At 38.8% G+C, this 25,128-nt stretch overlaps 1 protein-coding gene across 2 annotated transcripts in view; it reads left to right on the top strand.

Annotated features, from left to right (window-relative positions):
- The window catches only part of LOC117560326 (polypeptide N-acetylgalactosaminyltransferase 10-like), a 68,401-nt gene that overhangs the window by 21,333 nt on the left and 21,940 nt on the right, over positions 1 to 25,128 (top strand). For both annotated transcript variants that reach the window (XM_034237178.1, XM_034237177.1), the window contains exons 5-6: positions 19,363 to 19,548; positions 24,228 to 24,411. In XM_034237178.1, the coding sequence (XP_034093069.1) occupies positions 19,363 to 19,548; positions 24,228 to 24,411 (370 nt within the window). The remainder of the gene's footprint in view (positions 1 to 19,362; positions 19,549 to 24,227; positions 24,412 to 25,128) is intronic.

Raw genomic sequence — 25,128 nt, 5'->3', positions numbered from 1 at the left:
AGTTTCTAGTCAGAGGATCTCATATGTATTCCTGACAGTGCTGACAGGTTAGATGGCTCTCCATCTATCAGGGGCTGAGAGAGTTTCCAAGCCGAATAACAGAAGAAAAATGATCGATCAGCAGCAAAGACTCAATAACCACTTGGCAAAGGACTCAGATGATGGCCTTCAAACATCCTCTGACTCCTCATGCACTTCTGAAACACTATCTCTTCAACCAATAGGCTTTTAGAACATTCTCAGTCTGTCTGACGTCCTTACTCTCAGCCTTACAAAGCCATCCTAATTTGTTCAAGATGTGTCTCTAGAAACAAAAACCATCCATAATGAAACAGACTAAACCCCTGAGTTGTAAACTACATTGATCAGTGGACAATTGGAAACGTCTAAGCTTAATTTGACATGCTGATACTCTCTTTCTGCAACCTGTAGCTTGTAAATAACTACTTAAGCTTCATATTTATAATATTATATATAACATCTACACTCGATCTGCAACCTCAATGTGTATTTATTAGGGCCGGGACCCGATTAAAAAAATTAATCTAATTAATTAGAGGCTTTGTAATTAATTAATCGAAATTAATCGCATTTTTAATCACATGTAAATATTTGACCTAAGAACAGTGAGAAGCAATTTTTTTCACATGGATTTTAGTATACCATTAGGCGCATTCACACCGCAGTACTTTTCCCACAAAGGTTCATGAGAATTTAGTTCATGAGAACTCTTTGAACCTGGGGGTGGATTAGGCAAATGAAGCCGCTGACGTCACTTCTTCTTCTTCTGCTTTGGGTTTACTGGCAGGCCGCAAACCACTTCACGGCGTATACTGCCGCCCAAAGTCCCCGGCCGGAAGTCCCCGGAGTTGGGGACTGGCTTCAGTAGAAGCTGCTGGGAGTCCCAGCAGCTTCTACTGAAGCCTTCCTAGTAAATCGCCAGAACGCCGACACCTCCTCATCTCCACCACTCCCATGTTTTATTTTGTGTTGCCATAAGTTAGTCTCTCTGCGTTTCTGCGCTGGGCTAATGCTAATAATGCTAATGCGAGGATAATAAAATGGCGGCTTCACAAAACTTTTTGGGAGTTTTACGGGGCGTGGTTTGCAATCCGCCCAGCCAATCAGAAATATAGCTCTTTTCTCACAAGAGAGCCGAACGAAAGTCCCTGCTCTCTAGCAGCTCTCTGCTCTCTAGCAGGGACTTTCGTGGGGGTAAAAAGGTTCTCATGAACTAATTTTAGTACCGGCTCTTTTTGGTGTGAATGCGATAAAAGAGGCTAACGTCCACGCTAGCTTCCACGCTAGCTGCTATATGTTTTTGCATTGAGGTGATACTTGAGGCTTGATGTGCTGCGGTGATATGCGAATTCCTTTTTGCATAATTTGCACACAACCGTGCTCTTATCGACGCTTCCATCCGTCCGTTTTTTAAAACAACATTTCCCACTGTTGTTCACTGTGGTTTGTTGTTGTCTGAAGTCATGAACGTTAGTTGGTGCTCCAGTATAATCGGTACGCCTGAAACTCATCCAGTGAGAAACGTTCCGCGGTGCAAAAATAAGTGCGATTAAAATGCGTTAATTTTTTTAACGCGTTAATTTTTGTGTAATTAATTGATCTTAATTAACGCGTTAAAGTCCCGGCCCTAGTATTTATGTCTCATACCCAAAAATATCCTTCTGAGCTTAATTTAGAGAACACATGTCATGGTAGCAGCACTCTTACCCAAGACTAATTCAGTGAGTGGTGCAATTATCCAATCAGGTGTAGAGAAGAGTTATGTAAGATTATCTACTGACTAGCTTACTTTAAATGAGTCATGTTTTTAATGAAATGCAAAGTCAGCTTTATCAACTATTAGGGCTCGCTCGGTTTAGAAACTGCACACTTTATCTGAGGACTAAGTGAGACATTTTTGCAGCGAAAAAAAGTAGTATCAGTACAGTATTTTGCCTGCAGTATATACTCCAACAACCTCAAGCAACACATGTATCAAAAATCTGTTTCCAAAGTTTCTGTGGTCATTTCTATAGAAGCCCAATGTTAAATAATGCGTGGACATATCTTTCTGCCCTGCAGTGAATCTATTTTATTGAGCTCTCTGACAGGCAACACAATACCCTAGCTTCGACCTAAAGTACATTTAAGCGGCCTTTAAATCTTTCTCTCACCCAAGCGAAGAAAGAAGAGACTTGGCAGTTCATATACATTGTACCTGCTTTAGGCTATACTATATAATGCTTCACCACTTGACTGATATGGTATTCAATCCACGATCCCTATATTACACAAACTTTCCTTGAATCAGTTTCCTCGAACTAGATTTAAAAAAGAAAAGAAGATAGTCTCATTATTCAGATATGATTCAAGAGTACTTTATTTTAGATGTACTCAAGTACACTAACAAGTGTGAGGAGTTTGTAGAGGCTCAGTTACAAGTACCCTACCAAGCCTTTTAAGTAGTCTGTATTGTATTGCACTAAGAAGGTAAATTAATAGGACAATGTTACAGACAATTATTAAAAGCATTTAAAGTCATTTAGTTGTAGTTTCTTTTGCGAGGGTGTGTGTGTGTTTCTATCTGCATGGTGTGAAGACTAAAGCCTGCATCTCACAATGTTAGGAGTCAATCCAAGCTGTTAGAACTTTGGTTAGGACAGTGAATATAGAACACTAATTTCCCAAATTCCAAGTTCTTTAAGTTACATTAACATTTGTTGCTCAACATCTTAAGGGAACTTGGCCAATCACAAGCTGCAGAAAAAAAAGGCTGAATTGTTGAATAAAAAATGCACATTAAATGTAGGCATTCAGAAAATAGATACATGTTTTTACCTAGAATAGTACATGATTGTTTGGATCCCTTTTTAGTTGCTGAGGACATGAAGTGGTAATTTAATGATGGCTCCCCAGTTATCAATGGAATGATAAAAATGAATTAATATCTTAAAAAAAAGAAGATGTCTACTGCTTTGTGTTCCGCTCTGGTCCTCCCTTGTGAGCATGTGTGGCTTTACTTTTGTTTGTCTGTGGCTCTTCGGCAGCTCTTTGCAGTAAACATCTATTGTCCATTGTTGCATAGCGTTGTGTTTTTGTGTGTGTTTGTGTGCCTAGATTTGTCTCCTTTTTCACTCTCTCTTCACCAGCCCTCTGAAGAAAGTGTTTAATTCCTTGTTAATTAGTGCTCTCTGTCACGGTCCCTCGTTGAAGGATGTGTTTACCTCTCGTCTCCACAGTAATGAGATGTTCCGCTGCCTCAGACTCATTTAGAGGTTAACACCCATCAGAGCTCGGAGACCAAACCCTCCCGCTGCTCAGTGGTGTGGAAACAAAAAATGCCTAAAATAGATTTACAATAGCATAGTATCATTTCCATACATGTTTTAAACCAGTGATACAGACACTAAAAATATATATAGACACTATATCTCAAATGACTTACTATCAATGTGAAATCCCCATTTAAAGAGTACCTGCACACTGAAATCACAACTAGCTTTATCTAGGTTTTCATTGGCCAAAGGAAAAAAATAAGGATGAATGTAAAGAAAAATGACCAGTGAACATTTTTTATATTATCAGATTCACATCTATATATCCTTGGGTAATGAAGACGTCTTCCTATCAATAGGTCACAAAAGATACCACCCATATAAAATATCAGCTCTATTTTATATGTACTCGTTTAGAGCTTTTAAACAATGAAACAAACCCTATGTTTCACTTTCAAATATGTAAGAGACTAGGAAAAAATCATCACTTCCCGTCTACCCTCACACGTCCCCCTGGGTGGGGAGTAAAGAGTAACTCAGTTGTGTGAAAATAGCCTGAAACATGGGATGCATTTGGGCCCTGTGTTGTTACGATGGATTTAACCTCTGCAGGCCATCTGTTCTAACACCCCCTCGCTCTGCCACTGCTCTTTGATAAGATACAAGTCAGGCTGTAATTAAGGCTTCAGAGAAACAAGGACAAAGTAAACTTTAATCACCTCTTGCTGACCTGCTGGTATTACAATGTTGCAGAGCAGAATCCCGGCGGCTTCTTTGCAGAAAACCACAAATCAATACTCAGCTTTGAAACCTTGCATAATATATTAAGTGCATTACAAAGCCGTAGAGAAAAAGTGATCTATTCGAATGTGAAGTGTGGTTCAGAGTTTCAGTTCAATTTCTGGTTTATACATTTATTTACCAAGATGAGAAATTATTTTCGGTAAAACTTTATATTAAGGTACACAAATTCACCATCAACTAGTTGTTAATTAACATGCATATTAGCAGTATATTGGCTCTTTATTAGTCATTATAAAACACTTATTAATGCCTTATTCTACATTACCATATTCTACAAGTAATAGGCCATTAGTTGAGAGTTTTTCCTCAATAACCCTCTAATTAGTGCTTATTTATTGCAAGTAAGGAAGTTGTTGTACATTAGTTTTTTGTGTCTTAATATGCTCTGCTCAATATGGGCCTAATAAGGCAGTAGTACCACAACAATAGTAATTATCCCATAATAACACTTAACAAATATGATATATTCTTATGTAACAAGACATGAAAGTGTTGATTGTGTCTAAATAACTCAAAATTAGGTATTTATATCTAAGAACATGTTCCCTATTTTAAAGTGAAGTCTTGTTCATAACCAATATGCTAGTAGTTTGACTCTAATTTACCTGAACAGGTGTCCTATTCTAAAGTTGCCTCCTCTTCACACTTTGCAAAATACATTATAGCTCACAACTACTGAAATTAACCTCAACAGTACATGAACAAAGTAGGCACAATTTGAAATATCTGTTTTATTAATGAACCACTAAAGAGAGGTTCAGACACATGTACAAAAACATGTCCAGTTTCTCCAATAGGTGTAATGTTCTCTCTCTGTGTTGTCTCAGTGTGAACATAGATTAAACAGCCAGCCAAACTCTTTTGAGAGCCAGGGAATGAGCAGCCATGCTCCTTTATTGACTTATTTGCAGTCCACTGACATTCAAACGGAGGGAAACTATGAAAAAAGAAGTTACACTTAATGATCTCATACATGCAAGTGTAACATACACAGATTAACACATAGGACCGCTAAGTGTAAACAAGGTAAATATAGCTAATGCTAGCTGTGCGATAAGCATGTGTACAGGCTAGTATGGCTAACGCTAGCATGTATGCTAACGCTACTAACGCTAGCGCGAATGCTAGCGCGAATGCTAACGCATTTTCTCATTGTGTTTAAACCGTTTAAACATCTCCAAATGTCATCACATAAAAACAATACATGTTACTAATCCTTACAGTGTAAGTGTAAGGCTTACACTTACATTTACAGTCATTGCTTTCTGACGGACTTGGCCTTTACTCTTCAGGTTGCAAAGGGACAATTAGTAGCAGTCTACTGGTGGATGTCTACTGCCATGCTATTCAGCTCACTTTCTCCTACTTCCTGAACCCGGTTTCCTGTCTAACCTTCAGTACACATTTTACAAATATATAAATGTGCAAATATGAAACATACAGGTCAATATCACCTTGCTATTGGTAGATGACCTGTCAATACCCCAAAACATATTCTTAGATATAGGCTACCTCATTTTGAATTATTTAGACACAATTAACACTTATAGTTTAATGTCTTGTTACATAAGAATAGATCATATTTGTTAAGTGTTATTATGGGATAATTACTATTCTTGTGGTACAACTGCCTTATTAGGCCCATATTGAGCAGAGCATATTAAGACCAAAACTCATGTACAACAACTTCCTTACTTGCAATAAATAAGCACTAATTAGAGGGTTATTGAGGAAAAACTCAACTAATGGCCTATTACTTGTAGAATATGGTCATGCAGAATAAGGCATTAATAAGTGTTTTATAATGACTAATAAAGAGCCAATATACTGCTAATATGCATGTTAATTAACAACTAGTTGATGGTTAATTTGTGTAGCATACAAAGTGTTACCGTAAAACTGTTTTTATTTCACCCGACAATCTTTGGTAGATCAAAAACGTTGAAACAATACAATTGCAGGTAGCTTTTAATTGTTGTGGCTTATCTCATGTCTGATTCTTAAGCACTTGTATATTGTATTGCTTCTTTGATTTCCAAACAACCTGCAAACTGTTTATCTCAGGTCATTAATAGCTTCACGAGCTAGCTAAATGAGACTCTAAATCCTCATGAAGTCACTAGCTAGGATAATGCAATCTACCTGGAAAACTTTCTGATTTATCCTTTGCTTAAATAAAAAGGCATGGTTGACGTGTTCTAAACGAGAAGCAAGTGTGTGTAGTTAAATGTCGTTTCTGTTCACATCATTGAGGTGAGCACAGATCCTTAAATTAGATATTGAGTATTTACGATTTGGTAATGTATAGAGTGGTAGTGAGGGATAATAAGCTAATTCCCACATGACAACTTCTGTAACACAAGTGTTGGAACATCTAAGTATAAGAATAGATACAGTTAAAATATGCCAAGCTGCTTTTGCCCAACAGTCATGTTCGAAATTGTGTAACATAAAACAAAATAATGTGTCAAAATGTTACATATCTAGAAATCTGGATTATAGGCTTTTTAATTTTGAACTAGCTATCTTGACACAATCGTTTGTTTCTGTTGTATGGGGCTTTGGGGCTTTACATAGACTTTCTTTTTACTGAGAGATGAAATAAAAGATAAATATTCCTCAGCAGTTTCTGATCTAATTCACATTCACAAAAGAGAGTCAATCTGTGTGAGTAATTAACATCCCAGCCCACCCAAAGGTACTTGTCCTTTCGTAACACACACACACACACACACACACACACACACACACACACACACACACACACACACACACACACACACACACACACACACACACAGGAAGAAACCCTGTCTCAGTTCTGCTGACGCTGAGTAACCTCGCTCTGCTTAGCAGCTTACAGACCCTACAGTCATACTAATGCGCTGTTATATTTATAACTTCATTATGCACCACCACTGCTTGTAACAGTTATCCTGAGGCAAATTAACTCATGATGAGACCCTTTTTTTAACACTGTGGTTTGCCTGTAAAGTGATTAAGATTAGGCTACAGATGTTGTAATTATAAAAATGACCTGCAGTTTTATAAATGTGGTCTTTAAAGGATCCCTCCAGTGTTGCTGAAAGTTAGCATCATTTTCCATATCACCCCCACATCTCTCACTCTTCTTTATACAACTAATTCACCTAGATCTGTGAAACGTCTAGCAAACGGTGGTAGTTGCTTACAGAGTTTATAGTTGCTTTTTAGAACATTTTTCAGCAATCACCTTTTGATAGATATATAGATAGATACATACATACATACATACATACATACATACATACATACATACATACATACATACATACATACATATATAGATAGATAGATAGATACAGTATTCATTCCAAATTCGGTAATTATTTAGCCACTTGAGTTAAATGATATCTAAAATATAGCTGTGTGTGTGTGTGTGTGTGGTGCTGCACTTCTCAGAGGCGGAGTTACACGTCCCGCTGCCTCCTGATGCTGCAGCCATTTCATAAAGTGAAGGAGGTTTTCCTTCTATAAAACAGCTGTGGGCATCAGATACTGAGAGTCCCTGACATGAATTCATAGATGGAAGCAGACTGGTTCACAGACTCTCCTGTTTTGCCAATCCGGTGCTTCAACAAATAGCTCTACACCCCTGGCCGACATGTCCTTAAAATTAAGTCTGAGTTTGAAATATATCTCAAATAATGTATGCACTGCCATTTCCCCACATAAACATAACAGTCTGCAATCAAACGGTTGTCTCCTGTGCGCTCCTCTTCCTACTTGGCGCACCGGTAACTTTCTCGTGTGCACGAGAGGCTGAGACCAGGCTGAGCCGCCGAATCCCTCGGAACATTATAAAAGCCATTTTCAACTGTTTTCTGGTGGAGGATTAACTAGGCTACTGGATGAAATAATATGACTGGTATAGGTGCAAAATTAAACACTTTTTGGAAAAAAACATTATGATAAAATATTTGTATATATTTATAATACCGGTCCGCGGCCCGGGGGTTGGGAACCCCCTTGGCAAAATAATTGGTCGCCACAACCTTCAATTTCACTGCTACGCCGATGACATCCAACTTTATATCTCAACAAAAACTATCACCCCCACAACACACTCCACTCTCACTGTCTCTCAGAAATAAAAGCATGGATGCAAACAAACTATCTCCAACTGAACAGTGCCAAATCAGACATCATCATCGGCCCCCCATCCCGTATCAAAGACATCCAGAATTTCAACTTCACCATTGACAGCCACACTCTATCCCCCCTCCACCCCTCACATCCGCAACCTCGGAGTCATCTTCGACAGTCAGCTCAAATTCAACCACCACATCGATCACATCACCAGGACCGCCTTTTTCCACCTCAAAAACATTGCCCGTCTCCGGCCATCACTCTCCTCCTCTGCTGCTGAAACCCTGATTCATGCATTCATCACATCACGACTCGACTACTGCAATAGCATCCTACGGCATACCATCCAACCTCCTCAATAAACTCCAACATATCCAGAACTCTGCTGCCCGCCTCCTCACCCTCACCCACACCCGCTCCCGAGACCACATCACTCCCGTCCTCCAGAACCTCCACTGGCTCCCCGTCCGTCAAAGAATCAACTTCAAAGTCCTCCTCATTACTCACAAAGCACTCAACAATCAGGCCCCCCCTACCTCACAGACCTGCTGCACCACCACACCCCTTCCCGCTGCCTCCGCTCATCAGAAGCCAACCTCCTATCCATCCCCACCCGCATCAATCACCGGACCTGGGGGGACAGAGCTGCCCCCTCCCTCTGGAACTCACTCCCACAACCCATCAGAGACTGCACTGACCTCACCACCTTCAAAAAACCTCTTCAATCTGGCTTTTAATGTGTGATTGTTTTTGTATTATTTGACTTTAACTTGAATTATATATTTATTTGTTGTTCCTTTATTTTTATTTTATCTTCACTATATCTGTAAAGCGTCTTTGAGCACCTGTAAAAGCGCTAACAAATTAAATCTATTATTATTATTATTATTATTATTAAAGCATATGCCTATAATATTAGTGGCGAAAACATGCATTAAAGGCTGGTGTACACAAACAGTGTTGGTATAATCCGTCAACAGATTTTTCAACAGATTTCCAAACAATAAATCCAAAGGTCCAAGCTGCTCTCAGGAGACATGTACTAACTCTATGTTTAGCTCCCGTCTGTTTCACAGAAGCCGCAGATGACAAATGCTATTTGTCAGGTGGCAGTGATTTTTAGATAGGTATCATAGCAACAGGAGCCCCAGAGGTATGGTGGAAAAACGGGAGTAACCTTTGTCCTATCATTCTTCAAACCATCTATCTATCTAGTCACACATGTGGCTTTTTTGTTTTGTTTAGCCAGCAAGGACATAGCTAAGTTTCAGTGTCCCCAGGCAATTGTTTGGGGGGGGAGGTTGATGAGTGATGCTGCAACGACTGTATGATGTAATCAATCACTCAATCATCCACTAGGCTGCATGAGACCTGTACGTATCTCCTATCCTTAATCAGTTTATTCTCAATATAAAGTTAAAAAAAAATGTGCTGCTCATTTTACTCAAAGGTTAATATGTTGTTTTGTGTGCATGCATTTCGTTTTCAGTTTCATTTGAAGTAAAGCATATTGATCAGAATTGTTGTGTTAGCCAGTTGGCAAATATTCAACTGCAGTCATTTGGTGAGATGTTTTGAAACCAATGAGGTCATGTAAACAGCAGCGCTCCTTACTCCGCTTGTTGGTTGTGTTGCATTTTTGCTAGGGACGTTACAACTAGATTCCATGTTTTATTTACTGTTCCAAATAAAAGAACCAGCTCACAAATATAAAATAACATTTTAAAACAGCGTTGAATAAAAGCAGCTGTGCTTAATATCTGCCATGAACCCCTTTAATCCTCACCAGAGATTGGTCCCTCTGGAAAAATGCAAATCTGGTGTTCACATCCTTTAGTCGGGCCATATGGATTTTAATGAGCTATTTCCCTTTTACACACATACCAGTTCTGACCCTGTAAATAAATACATTACTATTAGTAGTGTTTATAGCACTATTATGGTGTTTTCCTCGATTTTTTAAATGTACACAACTTCCCTGTTTTCCAATAAAAAGCAGTGTTGACCCCTGCTGTCAAATAACACTGGACATTTGTTGGCAGAATTTTCCTTTTCCTTTTCTTCTCTTAATTTCCACCCTTTGATACATTACAACTTTGCAATGAAGCGCCTGCCCGCTCCCTCCTACATGCTGTGACCTTTCTGTTGTGTTATAGATCAAATAATAAAACCCACTCAGTCTTTCACTACACGGTCACCTTTCCTCCTGGTTTTCACACTTTCTTCATATTTCCTTTAGTTACAGGTTTCTGTTGAGGCCAGTTCACCATGTCAGTGTAGAATGCCCCCCAGTCTCTCTTATTAGCTCTCTCTCACTCTGAAGCTCGAGCATGAAGTAGAATGAGTAAGTGCTGCTATCAGAGCTTAAAACAACAATATATAGCCTTGTTTCTACTTCTCTCCACATTATCTAAATTCAAACCCACCATACACTATGTCAAATATTTACCTGTCCTCTATCTGTCACACTTAGAGCTAACCCTAACCCTAACCCAACCCCATCAATATTAAAAAAGCAGAAAAAAAGATAATCACCTTGGATTTTCTAAGATTATATCTAATATCTGGGTTTAGAGAAGACTAATGCCCTAATTAATAAAAAATCTTGGTGAACAAAACATTGAGTCAAGCTTATTGTCAAATAATTGTCATTATTGCCTAACTCTTCTAATGTGATTATAATAATTCTGTGGTACCCACAGCTTGCTGCTCTGTTAAGATGGTCACACTGGGTAAAGGGTTGCGTGTGTGTCTGCCAGCTTAGTGTTGGAGGCTGAGCAATGCATTCTGCTGATGGAGCCCAAGTCATTTCACGGATTTATGACCAGACGGGGCAGGGAAAGTAGCTGTAACTTGTCACACAGAAATAGAAAATAATAGAAAGCTGCCTCCTTCCTCTCCACATCAGAGAAGAGATGATGTTAGGAGGCGTAAAGAGGGAACTTTTATGTAAGATAAAAGTTTGTGCTTGACAGTATGTGCCTTCATGCTGGAGTCTCATATGTTCCATCAGCTTTTCTTCGGATAGGATCTACAAATCTCCTAAATCTGACTCATAGATCCAACAGAATGAGTTCAGTAACTGCACTATTCATATTTTCACCAAACCAATAGTTGATCAAATAGAAACATTCCATCAGTAAAAAGTAGCAAATAATCATCCTTTAATGCTTAAATTGGGGCTTTGGAATTGTTCCTCCATCTTGGATTCCCAGTTGTGATGGATGCCAATAAGGGCCACATTCCAAGGGAATATAATACCAATACATCAAAAGAAACGTCTTACTGTGTTCAATTAGTAAATTGCAAAGGCTCAATTAATTGCAAAATATATTACCTTTTGCACAGATTGCATTTAGCTGCATATTTATAGTTATGTTTTTCTATTTTTTGTTTGCAACCATTAGAACTAAACACAAGTACACTTGGCAAGCAATTTATGCCGCTTGCAACAAGCTGTGTGTAGCCATAATTGGTATAAATATTCATATTTGGAACAAACTGAGTAAATAAATTGAAAGGTGAAGTGAATTTTGCATTTTATGTCTACCGGACACATTTTTCCATTATTTTGTTGTATTTGTCAATAATATTGATTGTTATTCAGAATGAAACTGAAACTGAGCCTGTAATTACTCATTGGGTTCATGGTGCTATCAGCAATCATTTGATGGAAGCCTGCCATTGGCAGATTGATCGCCCAATTCATTTCCTATATTATGCTCCCCTATGGGATCAGTTGAGCAAATAGCTGCAATACTTCAACTAAGGAGTGGCTAGTATGCTGCTCGTATGCAGAGTGACTTATGATGTGTTTCCAGTCAGCTGAAGAGGAGGTTTGGTGGTTAGAAAGCATGGCTCCCAGCAGGAATTAGCACAGCCTCCAACCTGGAGCCAGCACAGAGCTGACCACATGGTCCACTGCTAATAGTGCAGAAATATGTCTCACATTTAAGAAGCAAACAGATTTCATTGTGTTCAGAAGCAGAATGATAGTTATATCAGCAAGTGCTGGTACTCAGTGCTGCCAACCTCAGATTCTTTTAGAGCACTTTTTTTGCACCTTTTTCTATGGTGAGGATAAGAAGACAGTCAGCGCTCTTATTTACTACTATGCTGTTACTTTTGCACCATATTGTGAACAAATGCCATGAATCCTAATGGCTAAATATGAGAGGAATGCAACTAATGGAGTCTGAGAGCATCAATGTGTTTGTCAGATCTCTCTTCTGCCTTAAACAGTTTTTTACCAAGTGTCTGTATTTATCAAAAATGTCTCCTTCGCAATTACATTCTTTGAGGTACTAGTTCACTCCATTGTATTTATTTATTAATATATGATAGTGCGGGATGCTCACTGCATCGAAACACAACATTACTGGATTGTTCCCTATATCGTGTATAATTTTCAGAATTCTCATCTTTAGCGTGGAGAGGACTATTGTCAAAGTAACTATATTGAAATTTGCAATTTTCAAGATTGTCCGAACATATACATATCGATACGTTAATAAAAAACACATCTGTACTAGGATTCATCAGGGAATAAAATGACTGACATACCTTTTAAACAACTGACATTACTATCCTTTTGCAATGACCATTGGTAGGCAAAATATGTTAAGGGCTTTGGTTTAAATAAACATGTTTGCAAACACTTTCTAATGGGTACTTAATGAACTGATTTAATTTCTACACAGTTTTATCTATGATTAAGTTGCTCCGGTTGCGTGAGAAAGCTGCTGTCAGCGATTTAGAGTATACTTTGAACCGTCTTATCAACACCAGCAGCAGAACCATCTGCATGATGGAAAGTTGGATCGAGGAGATAGGAGACGATTTGTGGAACGTCTTCAATAAAAGCGACAGATTCATCATTGCAGAAAGACTGAAAAACATTTCTGCATTTGTATTCCTTCATGCCAGCGTGTGTGCGTGTGTGTGTGTGTATGCGTAAATCTGTTTGTGTATGTGACTGAGGGTGTAGGGAGATAATTAGATAATGGTGCTCAGTGAAGTGTGACGGGGAGACGGGGGAGAGAGTAATATGAAGAGGAAGGTTGAGAGGGAGACAGAGGACAAAAGGAGCTAATTAACAGTCGCCATTTAGAGATGTTGAGCCATCAGTCGGAAGTGATCGATTCAATGACTTCCTGAGGAGGAGAGGACCAGATGAATAACGTGTGAGGACAAAAATAACAATGTCTTCTGTAGCTTGTATTCGTTGGTCTCTGCTATGACCTATCAAATAGTCGCAAGCTTCATTTAAAAGCTAATGAGCAAATTCACCTGTCTCCAATCTAGACTTCAGTGTATTTAACCGTAATAATGGCTAATTAGATGAAGTTGGTGATTAAATCTTAGTGGAACAAAAACAATCAAGTTGCATTTTCACTCCCTCACAAACTAAAAAAAGGATTTCTGCCTCTACAGTTTGTTGTTTTGCTCTTTGTAAATCTTTTCCTCGAGCATATTTTGTTTTATGTGTAGTTTTAGAAAGGGCCTAGAACATCAGGATAACAAGAGGGATTTAAAATGGGTTTAAACTTTGCAGTATGATGTGCTCTCAAACATTAATATCTAAAATCAGTGAAACTTTGTAATTGTGAATACAATTGCTACAATTCTTAGATGATCAGGGGCAGCATGGTTTTAAAACTGAAACTACCCAAATAATTAATGTATAAATCACCCACTCACAAAGGTCAGATGTTCATTTATAGTGTTTGCTATTTTCACCTTATCTACTTACTTCCTTCTTTAGACCTTGTATGTTAAGACTTGCATCACGACATAGTTACATTTTGTTATTTTCCTGTGTATCCTGCCTTAATCTGTTCAGAATCAGAATCATCCAAAATCATAATATATCAGAAGTATTTTCTTAAAGAGAAGAACTCTTAAAACATAAAATAGGCTGCTTTTCAAGTTCCCCTGTGATTCTGCTGGCAGCTGGTCTCAATTACTCGGAGTTTCAGGAAAATGTTAGCTCACTGTAAAAGTTAAATGCACACGTTATCTGTTTGTGCAAACAAAGTCTATTAAGATTGTTCTGGTTTTGTATTGATTTCATCTGGTTGTGGCCTGATCATGGTGTAACAGTGATGTCATTGAGAGAGATGGTCCTTCTTAGCTCACTGCCATTTCACCTTAATGAAAATTAATTTTAAGAGAGCACACTGATCCCTGTCAAGGTTAGTCCTTTTCATCCATGTCTTTTGTGTTTATTATAGATGGACCCTACTAGCAAGTAAGACATGAAGGTCTCAGTCCCTGTTTCCAGAGTATTGCATCTCTGGTTTTGTGGATGATGTGATTCTATATGCTTCATCGACCTGTAACCTCCAGCAGACACTGAGGTGTTTTGCAGCCAAAGCTGGATTTATACTTGACATAAGGAGTTTTTGGCAGTGCCCTCAGGTACAATTATTGCCTTTAATTGCAATACAGTCCTGCCAATACTCAGTTGGTCCACTCCTTGGAAAAGTGAGTGTTATATTGATCAATTCAACATTTATACTAATGCAATGTTACTGAACTGCCGTAGTGAAGTAATGAACATAACAAAACTGAGGTGTATATGCAATATGCCAGAGCTAGACATTGTTGGTTCGTCATGTACATCCCTAACCCAATGTACTTGCCATCCCTCACAATGCAGGGTACACTGACCTACGGAAAGCACATTTCCTCCCTCGAGAACTTTTTTTTAACGATAGAAGCAAAAATTCATGCTGCCTCAGGAATAAAATTGACGTATTGTGATTGAGTTCACAAGGGCATTATAATATTTCGCTGAGGGAATAAACGAGCAGCTCCGGTCCTTGGTTGTGTGCCAGAGTATCTTGGGATTAATCCACCACTGCCTGAACAGTGCTCAGTGTGCCATGTTGGATCCACTGTGTCTTAACGCTAAATTAATACTTTTTTAATGCATTAGGGAGGATTGTGCAGGTGGTGTGTGGTGGAAATGGAAATCTCTCAACAGATTTTAACATAAGTTAATACCCTTTATAGCACAAGGATTTAACATATTGTAAGGCCCATTTAAAGTATATGTAAACATTATCATTTAGAAAAATAAAACCTATAAAATGCATGTTTATCCCTGTTGCAGAAAAAAGTGGAACAAGGACAAGAACTAAATAAGTAGAAGTCAGCATTGGTTTCTTGTCAAGTAAAGGTGATCCTTCTCATACCTTAAAAAGGTATATTTAGTTGCCTCAAACTATTGGGCTGTCTTTTCAGAAAACGCTTAATCAGTCATTTTAGCTTGTTATTCAAAGGAGAGGATTAAGACGGCTATGTAATAATTTGACACATGCTTAGAAGGACATTTTGCAGTTAAGGTGCTTGTGATGTAGTCAAAGACCTGAATTGACTTACTACTCCTTTAAACAGTCCAGACAGACGGTGTGATTTCAGTTCACGGGACATGCAGAAGCTAAAAACACATTTTATCAATGACATTTTAAATGCACATAGACACTTTGACAGGAGCCTGGGGCCAACTGTCATGCCTTTCATATGCTAACCAGTAATTCATGTTTGAGTACGGCCCCATTTGAGTAGATGAAAGAAGGCCGGGCAGCTCAGGCAACGTCCACAGGAGAAATGCGTGAGTGACGGCCTGCAGGGAGGTAGAAAAACTTAAAGAGATGAATGGTAGGCTGGGAATTCCGGTGGAGTCTGCTCTGAATAAATTGCCTGGATTTGATCACCGACCTGGGGAGCGATTCACGCGATGCATCCCACTACTCCACGCTGTGAAATGACCCTGACATCCAGGATGCCTCAGCCCTTCAATCTCCTCCGCTTCACATTTTAATAAAGACTAATGTGTTTGCCGACATCAGCTCGCTCTCATTAGCGTGATTAATTTCCTCCTTGCTTTTGGTAAACATTGAGAGCAGTATTCCAATTTATTCAGCAAAACTTAACCAATCATAATTAAATGCTGTGATCTTTCACCCTCACCTATCCCCATACAAGATCTCCATACACTCAGGGTGAATGTTCCTTGATTAATTTTGCCTTGCTTCCTGTCATTAAGAGGATGATGTAAACGTCACTTTGTGTATGGTGCTCGTTTACAAAGAGACAGAGTCAGGCTCGTAATGGTCAGTTTTTAATAGCTTGATTTATTGCAGGAACATTCAGGGAGGACAGCTCGCCTTTTCCACGCAGTATGGCGCCGACCTCACGGAGACCTTCCGCTCTTGTTGCAATGTCACACTTTACAGCTTGTAGGTCATCTGCTGTGCAACACAATAAACACGGCAACAGAAAATATACACCACTGACCTTCACTGAAGTCAGAGAAAATCTATAAAGCAGAGAAAAATACTTTAAATACATCTGAAATTGGGGATGGAGGGATGGATTAGAGCTGGAATTTGTTTGGATGCAGTGAGAGAGGAATGTTGTAACAGATACAAAAAAGAAGAATAATACAATTAAACAGCATCGCAAACAATCAGCTTGAAGGTTATTGAGTTTGTTTTTTTGCAGAATTGAGTGTTATATTGAAGCCTACTTTCATTCAGTGTGTTAAACAACACTAAACCTGCATCAACGTGTTGTACATTCCTAAAAAGAACAATAACTTTTTAGCTTGTAGCAACTAACTGATTCATTATGCTTTATTAAGTTAAAGTGTCATTCAAATAATGCTGCAATCAGGGATACGCACATTTTGTAGAGACAAGCGTGTTTGAAAAAACAAGTCAAGGATAAACATCCATTAATCTGTTTTGACTTTTACTTAGAAGCTAGTATAGCATGATTTTAGCCAATATGTACAAATAAAAATAAGTAGACATTACAGAAAAAATAAAATGAACAACTGAGAGAACAATAAGGTATCAAAATCACAGCCTTCTCTTTAAGCACTTCTGGAGAACAAAGATAAGTATTGAGGTCAGAACGAATGATTCCTGTCACATCCTCCCTGTTGACCTTGACGTATTCTTCCTCATCCCTGTCGATGCTTTGTTTTACTTTGACCATAAAAAACTGTTGTATTTTAAATGTTTCAATGTAAAAAAGAAGGAACAGAGAAAACTGAGGGGAGTGAAAATACCGAGATGGAGGGAAATGTTCTCCTCCATGTCATTTTTAACATCCCATCCAGCACTACTCTCCCTCCTTTACAAAAGGATAACAAATTAACAGTTATTTTGTCTGAATTTATATTCAGAATACTGTATATATTCCTCTCAGGGCACTTTGTGTTTATGTTACTGTCAAATGTAAGCTCAGTCTGATGTAGTTAATAAAAGTTAAAAGGTCAACTTTTCAAACTCAGAGTTTCTCTCTCTGCTCTTGTTGACAGGCAGTACTGGGGCTTTTTCAAAAGAACCTGTCAAAGTTACATTTCATGTTTTGACTGCTTGAGGAATGATTTCTATTGAAACCACTGAGAGCACTCAGGGCTCACCCTGTTATCTTCAAAAATAAAATCTTAGTGTACAAAAACAAACTCATTTTCACCCCTAATAACATAGAACAAGAGGAAAAACATGAAGATACACGGTATTTAACAAGAGGATCAAGTTCAGACACTCAAAGCTACTGTCAAATATACGTGGGCTGGTAAAGCAAACACATATATTGCAGTGGGAAAACAAGACTTTTTCATTTCTGAATAAAGCTTTGCATCTGCACCTGATTTAAAACAAGCTCCCTTCCAAAAACATAGCTCAAATATGTTATGACCATCAAGCCGAAAGATGGAGATGAATACCCTTTTAATATTTTATATAGCCTTTAAATCTTTATCTCAAGCGCAATAAAAGATGAGGAGAAAAGTCCTTAATGTCATCTTATGCACATAAAAAAAAATACTCTTCTCTTGAGGGAGACAATTAAGTCAACCTGCTCCTCTGACAAATAAGAGCTGAACTTTTCAAATAGATATTGACTTGATTACAGTGATGGAAAGGATTTGATTACACATGCAGGCATACTGTACACTACAAAGGTATAATTTGGACAAACCTTTTTACTTGTATTGGATACCTGTTACAGTTTGTCTAGAAGAAGGCTTGCAGCATGTCTCTGCAAGCATTTCAAGTTTGTTTGATTCCCTTTGATTAGTGTGTCTTTCCTCCTTTAAGCAACATGTGATTGGTCATTAATCAATACATGTCAATCTCAGAAACAAATACATGTTGGGTGTTTACAGCATTAGCTGATGCAATATTACTATAAATCATGGATCTGTTATTGAAAGACATTTGTACTGCATCAATGAAGCAACAATGTTCTGCAGCTTGTCAGTCTGAGTCATTGCCTGTGCAGTTTAATGTACTGACAATGTAAACATCCCAAATGCAAGTAATGTAAAGACATTAGGGGACCTGCAAAATGTGTCGGCTGCGTTTGTTTTTTGAATATTTCCCCATCCTGACTAGTCCTTCAGTGCTACTGCAGTAGGCATCCATCCATATATCTAAAGCACTTATCCTGTGCAGTGTCATCCCAAAATGCCAGCATGCAGTCGACAAAAGGCAATGTGCACCATAGAAAGGTTGCCAGTATATCACAGGCTGCTGCAGTAAACACTGAAAATGCAACATCTATGTTTTAAGTTCAACTTAAAGGACACACTTTATTAAAGAAAACTTAATCCAAAGTTCTACTAATGCAGGTAATCAGTTATGGCTATTATTAGATGATGTTTTTCCCATTATGTATGGTGTATTCAAATGTAATGGATTGTGGTATGGGCTACTGTTTGGGAACAATACTACAATTTTCCAGATTTAGTTAAATAAGGACTACTATACATCCACCACTTTGTGCTGCAGTAAACAATCATACAACCAAAGTCCATCATTTAGCAGCACACTTTAATAACAGTCTGAAAACATTGAAGCAAACAGAGATATGTTGGCTTCAAAATCAAGGTTTGTTTGCTAGCTTTGTCTGTGTCCATGTGGTTTATTGAAACACCTGTTTCTGTTAGTTAACAGTATTCTGTGAAACCAAGAATGTTATTGAAGTTGATGTGTTAAGCTGAGAAGAAGTGAAATGGCACACCAAAGCAAAAATACGACTTCACAAAACAATTGTTTTCAGCACTGAACATGGGACTGATGAGCTTCTTCCTGTTTCCCCCCCTTACTCCCTTACTCCCTTAACCTCTATACAGAGCACCTGAAGTTGCCGTTGGAGGAATACATGATGCGTATGCCCAAAGTTCGCATCATGAGGACCAAGAAGAGGGAGGGGCTGATCAGGACTCGCCTGCTGGGAGCCGGTGCTGCTAAAGGAGAAGTCATCACCTTCCTGGACTCTCACTGTGAGGCCAACGCCAACTGGCTACCTCCATTGCTGGGTGAGAAATACAAAACCACATCAGTCTTACAAAGTGATTTAGTGAATTAAATTTGCTTTTACAATAGTTAACAATGTGAGGCTTTTCCAGCTTTTACATCCTTGGTAGTTTTCTATAAGAGGCCATCTAGCTCACAACTCATACTTGGTCTTACAAACAATATCAGAATCTCACAAATACACCATTAAACTATTTTATACATATTGCTAAACACTTTTACACGCACAATCATACTCTCTTTCACACACTTTTGTCTGGGCCATAAATCAAACTTACTTACATACCAAACTGTACTTTCTTAGAAACACTATTATTCCCACTTACACACAACATCATACAACAATATAATACTCTAGTAGTGTATGCAAGATAGAACACTTTGTGTGTGAGAAAGAATTATAGTATGTATGAGGGTATAGTAGTGTGAGTGAGAGAGAATGATAGTGTATGTGAGAGAGGAATTGTAGTATGTATGAGGGTATAGTAGTGTGAGTGAGAGATAATGATAGTGTATGTGAGAGAGGAATTGTAGTATGTATGAGGGTATAGTAGTGTGTGTGAGAGAGAATGATAGTGTATGTGAAAGACAATGCTTGTGTTTTTGAGAGATTATGACAGTGTATGTGAGAGGACATTGTACTGGTTGTGAGAGAGTATACTTTAAAAGGAAGTCAGGTTGATCCAACAGAAAATATAATATAAATATTCAAGTTGTTGTACATGAGTTTTGGTCTTAATATGCTCTGCTCAATATGGGCCTAATAAGGCAGTAATACCACAATAAATTCTCCCATAATAACACTTATGATCTATTCTTATGTAACAAGACATGAAACTATAAGTGTTAATTTAGTCTAAATAACTCAAAATGAGGTATTTTTTATCTCATATGTTCCCTATTTTAAAGTGAAGTCTTGTTTATAACCAATAAGCTAGTAGTTTGACTCAAATTGACCTGAACAGGTTCCCTATTCTAAAGTTGCCTCCTCTTCACACTTTGTAAATACATTATCTGCACACAACTACTGAAATTAACCTCAACAGTACATGAACAAAGTAGGCACACATTGAAATATCTGTTTGATTAAACCACTAAAGAGAGGTTCACACATCCCAAAACATGTCAAGTTTATCCAAGGCTGAGAACACATATGCAGCCTGTACTTTTTAATAAAAACTGATTTTTCACAGAGTTGATGTACTTGTGATCATACTGTGTGACCTGCTTGTATGTACTTACACAATAGGTGTAGCCTACTGCTCTCTCTATGTGTTGTACTGTCTCAGTGTGAGCATAGATTAAACAGCCAGCCAAACTATTTTGAGAGCCAGGGAAGAGCAGCCATGCTCCTTTATTGAATTATTTGCAGTCTACTGACATTCAAACGGAGTTAAACTATAGAGTGGCAAACTTGATGGGACCTTATTTCGGAAAAATTATGTATTTAAGTCAATGGAGAGAGAAAACGTATTTTTCGATCCCGTTTGAATTTTGCCACGAATTACACATATGATGTTTGTCAATCTTAAAAAATCATTTTCATGTCAAAAAAGTCAGTTTGTCGTAAAACTGTTGAAATATAAGACTAGGAAAAATACGCAACTAGAGACTACAACTCCCAGAGTAAGTGATGTCATAATTGTTTTCCTCCGCTAAATATAAGAGAAAGATAAGATAACTTTAACAAGATGCCTGTGTGCTTAGTACCAGGTTGTTATCATACCAGCAATGGGTCTTGCTCGTTCTTTCGCTTCCCGTCTGATGAAAGGACCAGGAGTGGCTGGATCAAGTTAGCTACCTAGCTAGTAGCTAGCACGTTAGTTAGCATTACAGCCTTAGCCTTGTCATTTTTATTAACCTTAACATGAAGTAACATTAAGTAACCCAAAATGTTAAACAGTAAGAGTAGTAGTCATATTTCGTGAACCCTTTGAAGAGTACTGTCACACCGGTGTGATCATTCTATAATACACCATTTAAGCCCGGGGGAGAAATGCTAACGCTACATTAGGATCGGCGATCTTTTCTACTTCATGCTATCTGCACAAATGGTTGACATTAAACATTAAAAAGACTAGGCAGTTCAGAGATAATCAAAGGAAGGCAGGCAGGCAGCTTTGCATGACATTCTTCTGGACGTGTTTCATTGTGGTGATAGTGAGGGTAGTCAATCCCTTGTTTAGCAAGACAGTAGTGACGGCCATCTTGGTGACGTGTTTTGTTGTGCAAGACCAGAGATTACATTGCATTTAGCTGACGCTTTTATCCAAAGCGACTTACAATAAGTGCGTTCGACTAACAAAATACAAACTTGAAGAAAACAGAATCATATAAGTACATCAGGCTTCATAGAGCAAAAACATTTCAAGTGCTACTCAACTGGCTTTAGATAAGCCAGCCCTTTATTAGTATATAAGTGCTTTGTTAATAGTTCTATTGCTCGAAGTGGAGTCGAAAGAGATGAGTTTTCAGTCTGCGCCGGAAGGTGTGTAAGCTATCTGCTGTCCTGATGTCAATGGGGAGCTCATTCCACCATTTAGAAGCCAGGATAGCAAACCCACGTGTTTTTGCTGATGGGAACTTGGGTCCCCTTCGCAGCGAGGGTGCAGCGAGCCGTTTGGTTGATGCAGAGCGGAGTGCACGTGCTGGGGTGTACGGTTTAACCATGTCCTGGATGTAGGAAGGGCCAGATCCATTCGCAGCATGGTACGCAAGTACCATTGTCTTGAAGTGGATTCTAGCAGTTATCGGAAGCCAGTGAAGGCAGCGGAGGAGCGGCGTGGTGTGGGAGAATTTAGGAAGGTTGAAGACCAGGCGAGCAGCTGCATTCTGGATGAGCTGCAGAGGTCGGATGGCACATGCAGGTAGACCAGCCAGGAGGGAGTTACAGTAGTCTAGGCGTGAGATGACGAGAGCCTGGACCAGAACCTGCCGGTCAGCTGGGGACGCATCCTCCTGATGTTGTAAAGCGTGTATCTGCAGCAGCGGGTTGTAGCAGCTATGTTTGCAGTGAAGGACAGGTTGTTATCTAGGGTCACACCCAGATTCCTTGCAGTCTGACTCGGGGAAACAACAGAGGTGCCAATGTTGATTGTTAGGTCAAGAGTGGGACAATCTTTTCCCGGAAGGAAAAGCAGTTCAGTCTTGTCAAGGTTGAGCTTGAGGTGATGATCAGACATCCACTGAGAGATGTCAGCTAGACAAGCAGAGATGCGTGCGACGACCTGGGTCTCTGAGCGGGGAAAGGACAGAATTAATTGGGTGTCGTCAGCGTAGCAGTGGTATGAAAAACCATGCGGGCTAATGACTGATCCGAGCGAGTTTGTGTACAGAGAGAAGAGGAGGGGACCAAGAACAGAGCCCTGAGGGACCCCTGTAGTTAATTGACAAGGGTCGGAGAGATGTAGTTCATTGGGCATTTCACACAAAAAAATGTGTTACTTCACAGTTTTACGACAAGTTTTTTTTTTTGACTGGCAAAATTATCTTATAAATTGACAAACATCATATGTGTAATTCGTGGCACAATTCAAACGAGATCGAAAGATAATCTTTCTCTCTCCTTTGACTTCAATACATAATTTTTTCGAAAAATAAGGTCCCATGCAGGTCCACCGGAAGGGGAGGGACTTTGCCACTCTGTTAAAAGAAAATGAAGGCACTTAATGCGCGGTAGCGTGTATGCTAACGCTAGCGCGAATGCTAACGCATTTTCTCATTGTGTTTAAACATCTCCACATTTCATCAAATAAACACACATGTTATTCATCCTTACAGTGTAAGTGTAAGGATTACACTTACACTTACAGGCATTGCTTTCTGACGGACTTGACTCTTTTACTCTTCAGGTTGCATAGGGAAAAATAGTAGCAGTCAACTGCCATTGTGGGCGGTGTCCGTCAAACTAAAAACGTAGAGCCAATCAGGAACTGAGAATTTAGTCCAACTTCCTTTTCAATCAAACTCACTTCCTTTTCAATCATACTCTCTCACACACATAACTATTCTTATGCACACACCCTATCATTCTGTTGTATACACATACCTATATATAGTCATTCACATTAACTATTATTACCTCTTATAAGCTATTATTCGGCCATTCATTGCTATTCGGTTTTACATATATTATTGTTATTAACATGAAATACTATTCCCTCTTACATAGGTTATTATTCTGTCTTACATACATTGTTTACCGATTATACACATACTACTATCTTCTTTCACATACACTATTATAATGTTCTATTAGATTATAGTTGTTTGTGAAAGACAATAGTGGTGTGTTTACGAGAGTATGATGGTGCGTTTAAGAGATTTTGTTTTTGTGTGTGAGAGATAATAGTTATTTATGTATGATAGTATGATAGTAAATGAAGGAGGAAATGACAGTATGTTAAAGACGGTGTGATACTATGTGTGAAAGAGTTTGGTGGTGTACATGTGAGATTCTGATAGTTTGTAAGACCAAGTATGAGTTGTGAGATAGACGGCCTCTCATAGTTTTCCTTCAATCTCTATATTCACAGTAAAGTTGAAATGTTCATAAAGCCCCTGGCTGCTTTTCTTCAGGAATTTCCTTTTATTAAAAAATAACAAACAATCATTTTTTTAACCAGACTACAAACTCAACTCCAAGCCCTGCACATTAGCTGAACAAACTGTGTTTTTTTAGACCGAATCGCCCAGAACAAGAAGATTATCGTGTGTCCGATGATCGATGTGATCGACCACGACAACTTCGGCTATGACACACAGGCAGGGGATGCCATGCGAGGGGCGTTTGACTGGGAAATGTACTATAAACGGATACCCATCCCTCCGGAGCTGCAAGGGGACGACCCCAGTGAACCGTTCGAGTGAGTAACAAGAGTGTGTTTTGTCTATCAGTTATAGGATAATTTATTTTATTGTCCACCTAAAGGTTATACTTGAGGATCCCTTCTTTTTCTTGTTTCTGCTGTTGTTATCTTTTTCACGCCAGGATAACTTTTTCTTGAGTTAACACACTGTACTCTTTGTCATATAGCGTTGAGTCATTTAATGCATGTGACATCTAGCACTTAATAAGTGTGCTGTACAGAAGAAGTTGCCAACCAATGCACCCCTACCTCCCTTACCTTGATGTCACAGATGTGTGTAGTTGGTGCGGACAGGCTGAAAGCCATTGTTTGATTACTTTTTACCTTTTATCTGAGAACCCAGCAGGGGGGGTAATCCATTATGCTCTAACCAACACTCAGTTCAGTGGAAGTCAAACAACCCCTGAGCAACCACTTCACTCCTGCACTGCAGTGCTCTTTTTACTGTAGACACTGTGTCAACACATGAATTAAACATTTAGCTTAGTGATGCTCCTACTACAGCCACAGCATGTTCCATGTGGAGCAACTACAAACAGGTGGCAAATGCACATTTGTGATTCTTTTTTTGTTCCTTTATTACTATGTAACAATTGCATTGTGTGTACTTGGTTATTGGTAACAGCAAATCACTTTTATTTACTAACAGATAATGAAATGTCCCAACATGGCCTTCACCCCCTTGTTGCCCTTGTGTAGTGTTGCAGTGGGGGA

The sequence above is a fragment of the Gymnodraco acuticeps genome, unplaced genomic scaffold, assembly GCF_902827175.1.
Source record: "Gymnodraco acuticeps unplaced genomic scaffold, fGymAcu1.1, whole genome shotgun sequence".
Lineage (NCBI taxonomy): Eukaryota > Metazoa > Chordata > Actinopteri > Perciformes > Bathydraconidae > Gymnodraco > Gymnodraco acuticeps.
Note: the sequence above shows the minus strand (reverse complement) of the source record. Positions and strands in the feature narration are given on the sequence as shown.